This window comes from Larimichthys crocea, chromosome XIV (assembly GCF_000972845.2).
Source record: "Larimichthys crocea isolate SSNF chromosome XIV, L_crocea_2.0, whole genome shotgun sequence".
In the NCBI taxonomy this organism is placed as follows: domain Eukaryota; kingdom Metazoa; phylum Chordata; class Actinopteri; family Sciaenidae; genus Larimichthys; species Larimichthys crocea.
The window spans coordinates 13,484,770-13,498,431 of record NC_040024.1 but is presented as its reverse complement, the minus strand read 5'-3'; the positions used below and the strand labels follow the sequence as shown (position 1 = coordinate 13,498,431).

General features: G+C 40.4%; 1 protein-coding gene across 1 annotated transcript in view; it reads right to left on the bottom strand.

Moving 5' to 3' along the window:
• Nucleotides 1-13,662, bottom strand: part of ank2b (ankyrin 2b, neuronal) — a 71,875-nt gene that overhangs the window by 42,155 nt on the left and 16,058 nt on the right. The window contains exons 3-13 of the mRNA XM_027287690.1: nucleotides 12,712-12,810; nucleotides 10,959-11,057; nucleotides 10,682-10,780; nucleotides 9,527-9,712; nucleotides 5,873-5,896; nucleotides 4,140-4,148; nucleotides 3,401-3,499; nucleotides 1,701-1,799; nucleotides 1,217-1,315; nucleotides 909-1,106; nucleotides 703-801 (exon numbers count right to left, since the gene is read on the bottom strand). Coding sequence (XP_027143491.1) covers nucleotides 703-801; nucleotides 909-1,106; nucleotides 1,217-1,315; nucleotides 1,701-1,799; nucleotides 3,401-3,499; nucleotides 4,140-4,148; nucleotides 5,873-5,896; nucleotides 9,527-9,712; nucleotides 10,682-10,780; nucleotides 10,959-11,057; nucleotides 12,712-12,810 — 1,110 coding nt within the window. The remainder of the gene's footprint in view (nucleotides 1-702; nucleotides 802-908; nucleotides 1,107-1,216; nucleotides 1,316-1,700; nucleotides 1,800-3,400; nucleotides 3,500-4,139; nucleotides 4,149-5,872; nucleotides 5,897-9,526; nucleotides 9,713-10,681; nucleotides 10,781-10,958; nucleotides 11,058-12,711; nucleotides 12,811-13,662) is intronic.

Here is a 13,662-nt window from a genome sequence, read left to right as displayed (position 1 = left end):
AGCTTCTTCGTCATCTTAAACAGCCTGTTCAATAGTTGATTGATCACCCTGACTTATTTCAGTGCACAGCCTCATTTGGTCTGGTATTACAGCAGCTTAGGTGGCTAATGTTAACATTAAATAGACATTACTGTACAAATGATGGTGCCATTTGTAAATACTGTAAAAATCTGTACAACACACTTGAACATTCTGTACAATACATCTGTTGCACTTGGTATACTTGTTGCACTTTTTTTGCACTACTTGTACATAACAACACTGTATACACTGTAAAAAAATCATACATCACATATATATATACATTAATACTCTGCATATACTCACTTCATATTCTACTGCTTGTTTACACTTCTGGTTAGATGCTAACTGCATTTCGTTACTCTGTACTTGTACGTGTGTAATGACAATAAAGTTGAATCTAATCTAATCTAATCTAATCTAAAAGTTCGATCCTTAACTTTCTGTTCTACCTACTGTTTTCTAGACGTACGTGTGTTTGGTTAAAGGTCCAGTGTGTCAGATTTAGGGAGATTTATTGATGGAATATGACAGTCCAGCATGTTGAACCATCACGTTACTACAGTATCCCAAAAATCTGCAAATTCACTATTGGAATCCACTAAATCCTACAGACTGGACCTTTAAGTCAGACCTTTGACTCAGTACATTCAAAGGAACACTCTCAGGTGTGTGATGTACCTCTGTGATGGCCTGGATTGAGGCTCCATATTTGACCAGCAGCTCCATCACTTTCACTCTGTTCTTCTTACAGGCTATGTGCAGCGGAGTGAAGCCATTCTGTCGGGAAAATCACGTACCATATTTAACAGAATCATCTAATGTATCTCAGAGGTGGTTGAATTTCCACAGAAGGATGAATAATGTATGATATCTTCTAATCGTACCAGTGCCCTGGCGTTGGGGTTGGCCCTCTTGTCCAGCAGCAGTTTGGTCACTCTGTAGTGACCGCAGTGAGCTGCCACGTGCAACGCCGTCAGGTAGTCCAGTGTGACATCATCAACGGGAGCCTTGTGCTGCAGGAGGTGTTTGACGCACTCGACGTGGTCGCCTTGTGCCGCCATGTGAAGAGGAGACAGCCCATTCTGAAACGTGAAGGAGACTTGATTTATTTGATCAATGTAATCATCAGATGGACTCAAACAAGACTTCAAATGCTATTGTTGCTCTGCGTCTTTAAGGACAGGTGACACACCTTGGTCCTGGCCAGTAAAGGTGCTCCTCTCTCCAGCAGCAGCTCCACAGATGTGTCATGTCCACTCCGAGCCGCACAGTGAAGAGGAGTCAGACCATCCTGCAGAATCAACAACAGGGATTTCACGTTACGTGAACTCATGCTGGATGGTGTTTGTATGGTTAGAATCAAACATAGCTAATAACATCAAACTAACAGAGGTCAGGATGTCCGTCCAGTGTGATACTGAACTTAATCCACTGACCCACATTAAGCTCATATTCACATCTTCTGTAAACTAATGAAGCTGCTAATGAGCCGGCCATTTCCTGCTGCATGTCATAGCAGGGTTTGACCTGAGAATGCTCCATCATTAAAAGCAGCCAGTGTGGAGAAATGGATCCGAGCGAGTAGAGGAGGAAAGAGGAGAAGACGCATGTGGTGCTGCGGTTTGGAGATGAATTCCATTTTAATCACGAGCACGTTGGTTTGTCCTGATACTCACCCGTGTCTTAGCATCGATCTGAGAGCCTCGGTCCAGCAAGAGGCCGACCATGTTAGTGTTGCCGCGCTTGGACGCCACATGTAGAGGAGTAATCCCATTCTGAAGGGGGGAGGACAAATGACTTTCAGTGACAGGATGAACAATCTATTTCAAAATATGAAAATCCACCCTCATTTCAAAACAAAACAGTATCGAACATGCAACCTGTGTATAGCCACACATGTAGTCCCACAAAGCTTCTGAATGCCTTTTAATTTGAAGGTGTTCTATTTTTGGGTGAGTGCAAGGTGGGAATAGAACTATTTTTATGCACACCGCACACAAGCCTTAAAATAGACCATCTGAATTTGGTTTCTGGATTATACACATCTGAAAGGCTGGAAATGAAAGTTAGCAGCGTGTGCTGCTGAGTTAGCGGCTCTCGGTTAAAAGACGAGCAGCCACTTGAAGAGCTCTGTCTTTGTGAGTGTCAGATATGCTTCTGGTCGCCTTTATGTGGATATAGCATGAGTAAAACACCAGCACTGACTTTGCAGACAGCTGGATTTATTAAACAGAAGTGTTCTGCACTGATTCTCGATGGCTCCCATGGCTCTGGTCCATTGACTAGGAACAGCTAAGCATGTTACTCCACACAAGTAACAAAGGAGCAGCGTATCAGAGAGTGAAGGAAACAGTGGGGTTCCCATTGTGACCCGGTTGGGGTAAAGCATTCAAACAAAGACGGTTGGGGTTGGGTCAGACTGGTGGTAAAAGGATTAGCTAGAGTAAAGCGAGGGTCTACAACGTGATATCCAGACTGTCAAAGATGCTACAATAGTTAGAGTTAGTGCAAGGCAACTAAAACACTTGGTTCAGGTTAGGGATGGATTGAGGTTACTGTCAACAGCCATTGTGAACTTTCCTTCTCTCTACATTGGCACAAGAGGTAGATCATACACTGCAGATTTGTATGAATTCATCTGAATGCAGTTGAGCTCTCTTAAACACTGGAATCTGTAGAGGTTTTTTTCCTTATTTATTGGAGATTAAACCTAATCGCAAATATCCCTGAGGCTCAGTAGCCAAGAATAGTAGTGTTTCAGCCAAGTGCAAACACACCGACGTCACCATTTTGAATCCTCAATTTTGGCCATTGCCATCTTGGTTTGTAGGAGCCAGAAGTGACCATATTTGGACAAGAGGTTTTGAAAAAATGTCAACCTGTCTAGTCTAGACATTTTGAGGAGAGAAACAGGCAATACAGTAACATAATCTTGATTCAAATTTCATCAGCACTGCCTAGTTTGACCTTTTGACTTGTGTTTCGTGAGGCCAGGGGGTTGAACTAGATGGACTGGAGTTGTCACAAGGTAGCCATGTTCTAAAGCATACACTACTTTATCATCTATTTTACTCTAAATGCAACCATAATTTGCTAAATGAAGACTTCAAACTAGTGAGTCAGACCATAAATTCACGAGGAAACTGTTTACTAAGGTCATAAATCAAGTGAGAAGTCGGCTCGTTTCTTCATAAGACTCAATACAATTCGATTTTATTTTGTAGCCAATGTAGCTGCCCCCTGTTGGCCATTAGTAAGAATGCAGGTTTAAGACATTTCAGAGAATAGGAGGCTCTGTCCACTAATTATACAGAATTATGTGTATTTCAATGCACTGATCAGACCAGGATAACTGTTCGACAACGTGGATTCCTACCCTCGCTGTGAAGTCGACTGCTGCCCCTCGGTTCAGCAGGAGTGTGGCCACATTGACGTTGCCATAGTGGGCAGCGATGTGTAGGGGGGTGAATCCACTCTGGAAGACAGACGGGGGAAAGAGACAAACACACAGAGAGGAGCAGAGAGGTCAGACATGAGCCTTTACTTCACGTCCTTGAGCTTTCACTTGTGTCTCTTGATCTTTAATCTTCCCAGCATGCAGCGGTCGCATCAAGCATCACAGGTGTGAAAATAAATAAACTGAAAGCAAAGATAAGAGGAAAAAAACAAAACCAAATATAAAGTTTAGAATATTCAAGTCAGAATATGTAGCACCCATACACACAACCCCAAAACACACTCAGACACGTCACTTCCATGCAGGTCATCAACCACGAAACAAAAGTAACGGAAGAGTTTCTTCGACTTAAAAAATAAAAAAAACAGTTAACAAATGAAAAGAAGAAAAAGAAAATCAGAACAAACAGATGTACAGTACACACAGAGAGTCATCAAGATTGACATGAAGATGGACAAACAATATTAGCTACCCAAAGACCAAATCATAGTCAAATCATAAGTCAGCACGTAACGGAGGGTAGATTTCTGATCAACACCAAAGTGCACTATGTTAACTGTACATCATAGAAGAATTGAGAGAGTTAGCAATGAGAAATACATGAGAGAAGTTAGAGATTGCAGAGCAGGTTGGAGTAGTTGTGAAATTCTTGCCTTACCTTGCCATTCTGTAAGTGTGGTCCGATTTAATGTGAAAAAGTTGTTTACAAAAGTGTGAAGAATACAGTGACTAACGTGATGGCTTCAAAACTTTACACAGTCAAAAGCTTAGAATGGTGCAAATTAAGGTAGCGTGGATGCAACATGCTATTCAACGCCAAAATGTTTTTTGGCCAAGCAGGTCATATTTAAAAGCTTTATGAGCTTCACATGCCGTTATTGATTTGCACTACAAGAGTAAATGTTATATGACAGTCATTTGAAGATCTTCTATAAAAAAAAACATGCATTTGAAATACTGTTATATGGACGACCAGGTCTGCCAATATTACAACAAAATCATGTCATCAATTTTAAATGTTCCACTTGTGTGTGCATGACATTTTAATTATCACATTTAAAGGTCCAGTGTGTAGGACTTAGTTGCATCTAGTGGTGTAATTGCTGCAATTCAATTTCCTCACATCACCCTCACCTTCCTGTTATAAAGGAGAAACATCACTTGAAAGACCTTATCTAGAGTCAGTATTTTTTAGTTTGTCTGTTCTGGGCTACTGTAGGAACACAATGTTTCAACATGGTGGCCTCCATGAAAGAGGACCCGCTATCACTGTCGATATAAAAGGAGAATTTTTAAGTAACAAAAATAAAAAAGATTCTTATTTTCAGGTTATTATACATGCATGAAAACATAGTTATAAATATTATATTCCATGTATGTCTTATTCTGAAAAGTCTCCACAATCTTATACATTGGACCTTTAAAAATGCCAAAATATTGCCAAAAAGCATTATAGTAAAGATTTTACAAAGTTAAAACGCTATACATGTTTACACTATACAGTATATACAGTATATACGGTATATACATGTATAAGTTTAGCATGAAATTAATTTTAATAATATAATTGTCAAAATAGTAAACAAATCTAGATATGAAATCTTTCTTATCTTTGCTTTGGCAGTATTGATACATTTTTCTAATTCTAGTTTCATTTTTCTTTAATTTCATATCATGGACACACAGATAGAACATTTTTAATTATTTCATTTTTATTTTGGCAGCACCGGACTTCCTACATAAGGACTTTATATTTGGAGTGCAGTATATTATAATATTTCCAATGACTTAACCAGTGCTGTTTTAAACTTCTTAGTTCATAGTGCATCTCTAGAAATCATGCAACACAACATAAATAGACATTAAAAAGACAGACTAGTGGACAAGATATATTCAGAACTGTTCCTAAAATGCATCTGCACAGTATCAAACCTTGCAGGAGATAAATGTAATCATTTCAAATAAATCAATAAACTGTACATCTCTTTATAGATATTTCTACAGGTCACATGACATAAACAAAAGGGAGCCGGTGATAAATATTAATCAAACTGTAAAAAACAAAAAATAAAAAAAGAGTTAGAATGCAAACAGACTGAGAATGAATAAACAAAACCTGAAGCCAAAAATGAAAGACAAGCAGACCATGTGCGGTGCCTGAACGCAGGACACGCTGCAGCAGCTTGGCCATTCATGTCAGCCGTGCATGTTGACGTCTTATTATACCAAACCAACAGAAACTAAAATGAACCAAATGATTGGTTATCGTTCATGCAGTGCTGTGGAAGTGAAAAAACAAAAAAAAACAAACGGTGGAAGGAAACAAAAGAGAAATAACAAAGGGATGGGTCTATGGTGAATCTGTGGAGAGTTAAAGGAGCATGTGTATACCTCAGTAGTCCTATTGACCATCATCTGAAGCAGGAGGAATGAGGGAGGGAAAGATCAGTTCAGTTAGGCTTCTTTGACACATTACTGCACCGTAGCTGTGCAGTCAGATACTACAGAGGCGAGCGACGTGGCTGGGGTCAAGATCACACTGAGACGTTACACTGTATATCAAAGCCTGACGTCGTGTTCAGATACAACCAATCAATCTGTCTTTTGTCTGTGGGTTTATTTGTTTGATCTGAAATTTGGAATGCTTGTTGCAACATCAACAATTCATCACACCTGAAAAGCTGAAATGACTCGATGAATGAGTCCAATATTTATTTAAGAGTTTTTCTTTTACTGCTATCAGCTCATTGATAAACGGCCTCGTCGTTTCAGCAAGTCCTCACTGCAAAGCTTTGTGACGAAGCAATAAAACATCACAACTAAATGATGTTCAATTACATGAGTAATGTGGGAACTCGACCTTTAAATGAGCGACCTGCTCACTGATTGCTGATTGGGTGTCTTTCAAACACACAAAGCAAGTCCCACGGTCCCCAGAATGTCATTAAACATTCTGTTCACTGTTCAACTTTTGAAGCAAGAAATATCAAATGTGTCCTCTTGAAAAGGGAAGGTTGAATTCATAAGGAGTAAAATGAATCATGGTTTATTTAAATGCTGAGGCTGCTACTTGGTGCCTTATGACAGGTGAGTCATGATATGAATAATGTTAGTTAATGTTAGCTGGATGAAGGGCTGTAACTTACAATATTAAGTCGCCGACCATTTACTGGTCTTTAGCTGAACTAATGAATCATCCCAACTCACAGAAGTTTTATTCCAAAAGTAAAACATGTCGTGAAGGAAAAGTGCCATTATCTTTTAATTATCTCTCTTTAGGGAATAATTCCACTTTATTAAAACAGATTTTTGTAGCTTTGCTCACCATTTCTAACAGTTACAATAATATTTTACTCTTGTAGGTCATTTCTGAGACGTTGGAACACAGTGACAGTGTCACAGCTCAAACATGAGCAGTCACATGGTCAGACAGGATGTAAACATGCAACAGTTTAAATTGTCTAAAAACAGGGAAACTGTGTTTGCTCTAAACTGTGGCGAAGAGGTAATAATTTAATCGTTCACATGGTTTTCTTTGCAGGTATATTCACAGCCTGTCTGATCGTGTTTGTGTTTTTTACCCCGCTGGACGTCTTTTTAACAACGTTCAGTCTACTGAACAGAGATGTAAGAGGACCAGCTGCTGTCAGTAGACTGCTTCCCACTGGTATTTGATTCAAACTGTTCCCAGTGTGTGATGGGAATATGTGTTTTATGCGTATACGTGTTTGAGTGTGACTGTTCACGCTGCCTTTTATAGCCGCTCTCCTCTGGGCCTTTTCTTATGACTCATACAGTATTGAGCAGGGCCACACCACCACAGCTCAACCACATATGGCTTATTATTATACTAAATGCATGCGTGTACACTGAGCTGCTGCTACTGTGGTTACATAACATAATGCTACTGTAGAAATCTTTAACATTGAGAAAACAATAAAAGTGATAAACAAGCATGTAGTGCAGTAACTCATCTTCACTCGAGCCACGTCACTTAAGACCATCCGGTATCAGAGGAACTAAAACATCAACAGTTAGCTGTGAATTCCCACCAATACCGGATCAACCCCTCCAGACCTTTGCCGACGGCAAAAAGCAATCTTAAATACAACTTCACCCTCCCCGCCGCCCCAACATTGTTTGCATGCATTCTTAAATATCACCACCATACAACCTGCGGACAGTGGCACACTCCATGCAGTGGACAGTGCTACACTTAGACACCGGTGCAGCGAAGGTAGGAGTTAGGGGGTGATGAGGGGAAGCAGTGTGAGAGAGGAAGCATTATAGGGAGGAGGAAGGAAAAAGAGGGAGAGACCCAGTTAGTTGCAGGATCAGGAGTGACGTGGCAGGCACAGAGACACTGAATGAGAGAGGAAGAGAGAAATCCAGAGATGCATAGACACACAGATGGACACGCAAACACCCAATACACAGGTATACAGCTTCATGGAGAAAATACATCATGAGTAATCAGTGGTCTTCTGTCGCTCACTAAGTGGGTGACCCTGTTTACACCTGCTGTGATTAGTTCCTGAATAACGAAAAACCTCCATCCAAAACAACGCATACAAGTATTTTATGACCTTCCATCCCGATCGTCACTCTAACATTTTTGTCGTTGCCTTAATAATACTACTATGATGGCACTGCTTCTGACTGTCTGCAGTTCAGTAGTAAGTACAGTGTGTTGCTGGTTCAGTACAAAACTAGGCCCTTAAAAGCACGGTTCATAAGGTTAATAGCTCTGCAGTTATCATATGATGACATAATATCACATTATAGCACAGCTGAGCTGACAAAGGTAGTTTTAGTCAGTAAAGGAGCTGCACTGCTGAAGGCTACTCAGTAACATGACTCAGTGTAGTCAGTTCAGCCTGAAGATTCAGTGTTAAAGATTTCTTTGTACGTGTACTGAACACTTCGACTACTGAGGGACTGCAGACAGAGCAACTGCTGAGTCAAAGTCCCATGCTAGATTTAGCAGCACTACAACAGAAGTATTCATTCATTATTAGTACGACCACAGTTCAGTCACTTGTCAGGACAACTTCAGGTCAGGTCAAGTATTTGACCAAAAGACCAATGCGGTCGTTTTTCTGATGAGCACAGCCTCTTTTCCCAACGCTGAATATGCTGAGTAACTTGTCAAAACAATGACATACCACGACGGATATCTAGAAAAGAGATAACTGATATCTGGGCCAAGATTCCTTTACAGTAAGATTAGTAAACTTGATATGCAAGAAGAAACAACAAGAAAGATGAATGCAGGTGATGGGTTCTGTGAATGGTCAACACTACTCAGACTACAAACGGTACCCATCTTGCTCCCTTGCCTACATATCTGTGTTCATACGCAGATATGTTTATAGAGATTACTGTGGGTCAGAACAGCTTCACTGTGCAGAGAAATGTCACCACCATGACCACGATTGGAATTATCATAATCTTAGGTATAACTGTTTTCCTACACATTACGTTTGTGTATAGAAACGTCAAAACGTTGGGTAGGTAGGAATGTCATTGCTACGATCATCACTGTGGGTAGATACTAACATCATCACCACAGGCAGTAAAGTCATTACTAGAACTACTTCTCAGCCCACACAGAAGAAATCCATACAACTGGACTGTAACATCATCTTCCATGTAACCGATGGTTGCCAGCTTATCATCTACTCGCCCACTTTGCATAATGAGCAAGAAAAATAAAAACCTGTCATTATGATTGTCAGGATAACTTATCCAGATACAGATCACATTCTAAAAGCAGGTGTAAACAAGGTTACAAGACCCATGGGTGACCCTCAGTGTTGCATCCTAAAACCATTGACAATTCTAAGAAAGCTAGACTGGTTTCAAAGCTTACCTTCTGCATTCTATACCTCAAATAACACCAGATCCACTACAGCCTCATGTAATTCATAGACTTCATAAAAGTTCTCATAACCACAGTATGGACACATTGGCACAAACGCATAGCACCACATTAGCTTGACTTCCACACATGCTAACCCAAGTCAAACAGAGCCGTGGGCGTACCTTCGACTGGACATCAGCATTGTGGTCATTCTGGAGGAGCAGTGCTGCCGACTTGGTGTCGTCCTTGCGGGCAGCAATGTGCAAGGCAGGCAGGCGGACCTTGCCTTTAGTATCATTCTCCAGTAAGATTGAGACCACCTGGTTGTGGCCCTGCTGGAGGGCGATAGCCAGAGGGGTGAAGCCATCCTGGAAGAGGCAAGACAGGGAAGAGGAGGAAGAGAAGATAAAAGGTTGTCACTGATGTTTGGTCAACAGTGGTTGAAAAATGGTTCTTTTTTTTGCCACACTAGCAGCGCTCTAGGAATATTCATTGGCCAGTCAGTCAACTACTTTGGTCTAAATGTCTTGACAGATAATAAATGGACTGCCATTAAATATTGGACATTCATTGCCCCCAGAAGATGAATACTGATACGTTTGGTGATCCCCAGACTTTTAAGCCAGCACCATCATCATGTCTTCAATTATATAGTAAAATAGGGAAAGAGGGGAATAACACAGGGCTCAGGAGGATGGCAATATTGGTCGGCCATTAGAGCCACCCCTGTGTCTCTTGACATATACTGTATAAATTGCCATGTAATATTGGACATTCATTGTCACCAGAAGATGAATCCAAGCACTACCATCATGTCTTCAATTATCCGGTGAAATATGTAATAAGGGGGAATAACACTGGGTTCTGGGGGGTGGCAATGTTGGTCGGTTATTAGAGCCACAACTGTGTCTCTCGACATATACTGGACAGATAATGTCCAGTGGCCATCATGATTCATGATCATCATGATTCCCAGATGATGTGTCCTAATGACTTTGGTGGTCCCATAGCTTTTCCTCCATCATCACTAACATGTTGACATTTTTCATGTGGAATGAGTCTCAACGTCTTCTGGATGGATTGCCATAAAATTTGGTGCAGACATTCATATCTCAATAACAGTGAGCGTCTACATTTTTATTGAGCTCCATCATCAGGTCAAAATGTTTAGTTTGTCAAATACTTTTTTTTCTGACCAAATACCTGCAAAATAATGTCATTTCAATCAACGTCATTTCTACTTTGTGTTCAGTGTATTAATAATTATTAGTCTACATTATACTGTATATGTGATACCATTGTGTCCAATGTAGTCATCTTAAATAGACTCCTCTCACCTCTGTAGCTGTGCTCTGGTTGCCTCCGTTCTCAAGCAGGTATCGTACCACATCCAGGTGATTCTCCTGGGCGGCCATGTACAGAGGAGTGAATCCATTCTGCAGCACACAGGCGAATACAAGAGGTTACCAACAAAGAACAGACCATAAAAAAAACTTCAATGGACTTTATTTACTCAACCAAACATCAACCAAAATAAAATCAGGCTCTTAAACATGATAACTTTGAGGAGAATGCATAATTAAACAACTTGAGCAGCAGGGTGCAGAGGCTCACCTGAGACTGTGCATTGATGTCGGCCCCTCGTTTGACCAGGATCTTCACTACTTCAGCCTGACCAGCTAGAGAGGATATGTGAAGTGCTGTGTTTCCTTTCTGGATTAATAGAAAACATGAACGTACAGTGAGAAGAGGAATTTCCATATAGAAAATAATGACTTTTACAAGGTGCCACACTTCATGTCTGTACTTTTCTTTATGACCTACACTTATTAAATGATGGTATCTGTGAATTTTAAACAGTTTTGTACAAGTAGTGGTCTGCAGTAACAAATAGTTCTGAGTATTGATGAGACTTATGTCTTTATTATAGCAAAGACTAATGAATCGACAAGAAACACACAGTTGTGATTAATAGTAGAACCTCGAATCAGTCTGATGATTCTTTATAGTATATGCAGTTAACACTGACTCTGTGTTTACTTCAGGGAAATAGCTTGTCCATTTATTCAGAGTGAAGTATAGTACTGAAACCACTGACACCCAGCTTACTCATGCAGGCACTCAGTTATGGTTATTTAAGTATGTACATTAATTACTAAGATGATTTATGGTTTATTTAAATTGACAACTGTTACATTAAACCATTTGTAATCTAATCCATAAAATGTTCCTCCTAAATGTTCCCTTAATGCTTCCATGACTACAGCGCTGCCCATAAAGGCAGGGAAGAAGAAGACTGTTAGCAGAGTGCAGTGTTACTAAACAATGGGCCTCATACAGGAAGGGATGTATGCATACATTTTAACATAAATAACTATGCTATATCAAACTGATATTAACTTTTGGTCATGTGAGTTGGGTCGAGCTCTGGTGACTCTAAAGGTAATGAATGATTTAACATTTTCATACCATGTTGTCCATTCTTTATTAATCAAATATATATAGATACATCACAGCTCTGCTCTTTAGGTCTGCCGTTAGCAACTGTTGTTAGGTATGTAGCTGCATTTTGGAGCGACACCAACTCGAGTCACAACACTGGAAACACACTCAGTAATGAGCCCAGACCCTCTCTGATTGCACAAGCTGGAATGATCGGCATTGCTTAAGCATCAAACCTCCATGTTTACTACTCCACTATCCATTTCACTTTGCTTTAGTGCTCCACTCCCTGCTCAGCTCCACGACTACACTCCACATCATGCGTACACACTGATGTCCTCATCTTGAAACTGATCTTCTGAGAAAGCTGCCGTCATACAATTATTTCCAAATATTAAGTTGTACATTAGTTTCTGTTTATCCAAACTGTCATGAGAAAGGTTTGCTTTTACATATTATGAGCTCATTTTATGTCTGAATGCCTTTGTGTACTTCTTCAGTGCAGTTATTTGCTTTCTTAATAAACTAGTCTGATATATGATCTGATATATGATGACCATGGAATTACTGAGTCATGTCCAGCACTACAGAATTTAATACATGACTGCATGAGAGCAGAATGATTGGAAGCATAGTATTATACAGATCTGGGACAAAAGAAGACAAAAAAACAAGAGTCTCAGTGAGGTTTTATTCCACCACAAGCCTCCCTCCAGTTGAAAAGTTGAGTATGTATCAGCATGAATCATTTTGGTTAATTAAATGAAGTATAAAGTAATTATGTTGATACTAATAGGGTTAAATGAAACCTGGACTGTTCATACCTAACACCGTGCACTGTGTGTACAGCTTTCGCACAATGAGTTTCCAATTCCTGCTTTTCAGGGACTGAAGTTCCCCCCAGTGGGAAGCTGTGATCACCTACCTTTGTGGCTGAATCCACCGCTGCACCTCTATCCAGCAGCTCCTGGACCAGATCCACATGGCCCTCCTTGGCTGCCAGGTGCAGTGCATTAAGACCATTCTGGAAAAAGACAAGGGAGGACAGGTGAGGCCCGACGTCTAACAACCCACCCTCAACAAATAATAAAGACACATCCAAATGGAAAAAGAAGGGATTACCTCCTCCAGGTCCATAACTAACTGAGCCTGTCTTTCTTTCTCTGTCTCAGTCTTTGGATCATGTGAGCGGCTGAACTTCACTCTGACATGTGGACTGAAATATCAAAGCTGGCTGTCAAAGCTGGGTTAGATGTTGTGCCATGTAATGCTATTGTGGAACAGAGCCAGTCCTGGGTATGAAGATATAAATAGTTTCGACCAATAGAGCGTGTGTTGTGTGTGAGTGTGTGTGTGTGGGCAGGTCAATCAACCCTCTTATTTTTGTATTTAAGTCGATCCTTTCCTTTCAAATATCAGTCTTTGGTATTGATTGGTGACGGCTGACATAAACATGGAGGAGGAATCACTCTAAAATACCACAAGAGCCAGAAAGACATTTTGACCAACAGCACACAGAAGCTCGTCATTTCACTGAAGATTTAATATCATTTGAAATGGCTACAACAATGACAGATGACTTCTCTTTAACTTGACATACAAGGTGGTTCAGAGTAGTGACGTTTGAGGTCTCAGGTTCTAAATCACTCATGACCTCTATTAATATCTGGTTTGGGCTCTTAAGTGTCATGTGCTGCTTGGTTGGCAGGGAGGAGGTGGGATGGCCTTTGACTCAGTACACAGAGTGAGAGAGGATTGAAAGACTGCCACACAAATGTTAGGTAGTCAGAAGGTTTTGTAAAAACAGATGACCAAAAATGCTTAAAATGGGCTCATGGGACATACAGTTATTTCAACTAACTTTTGGCTTTTATAA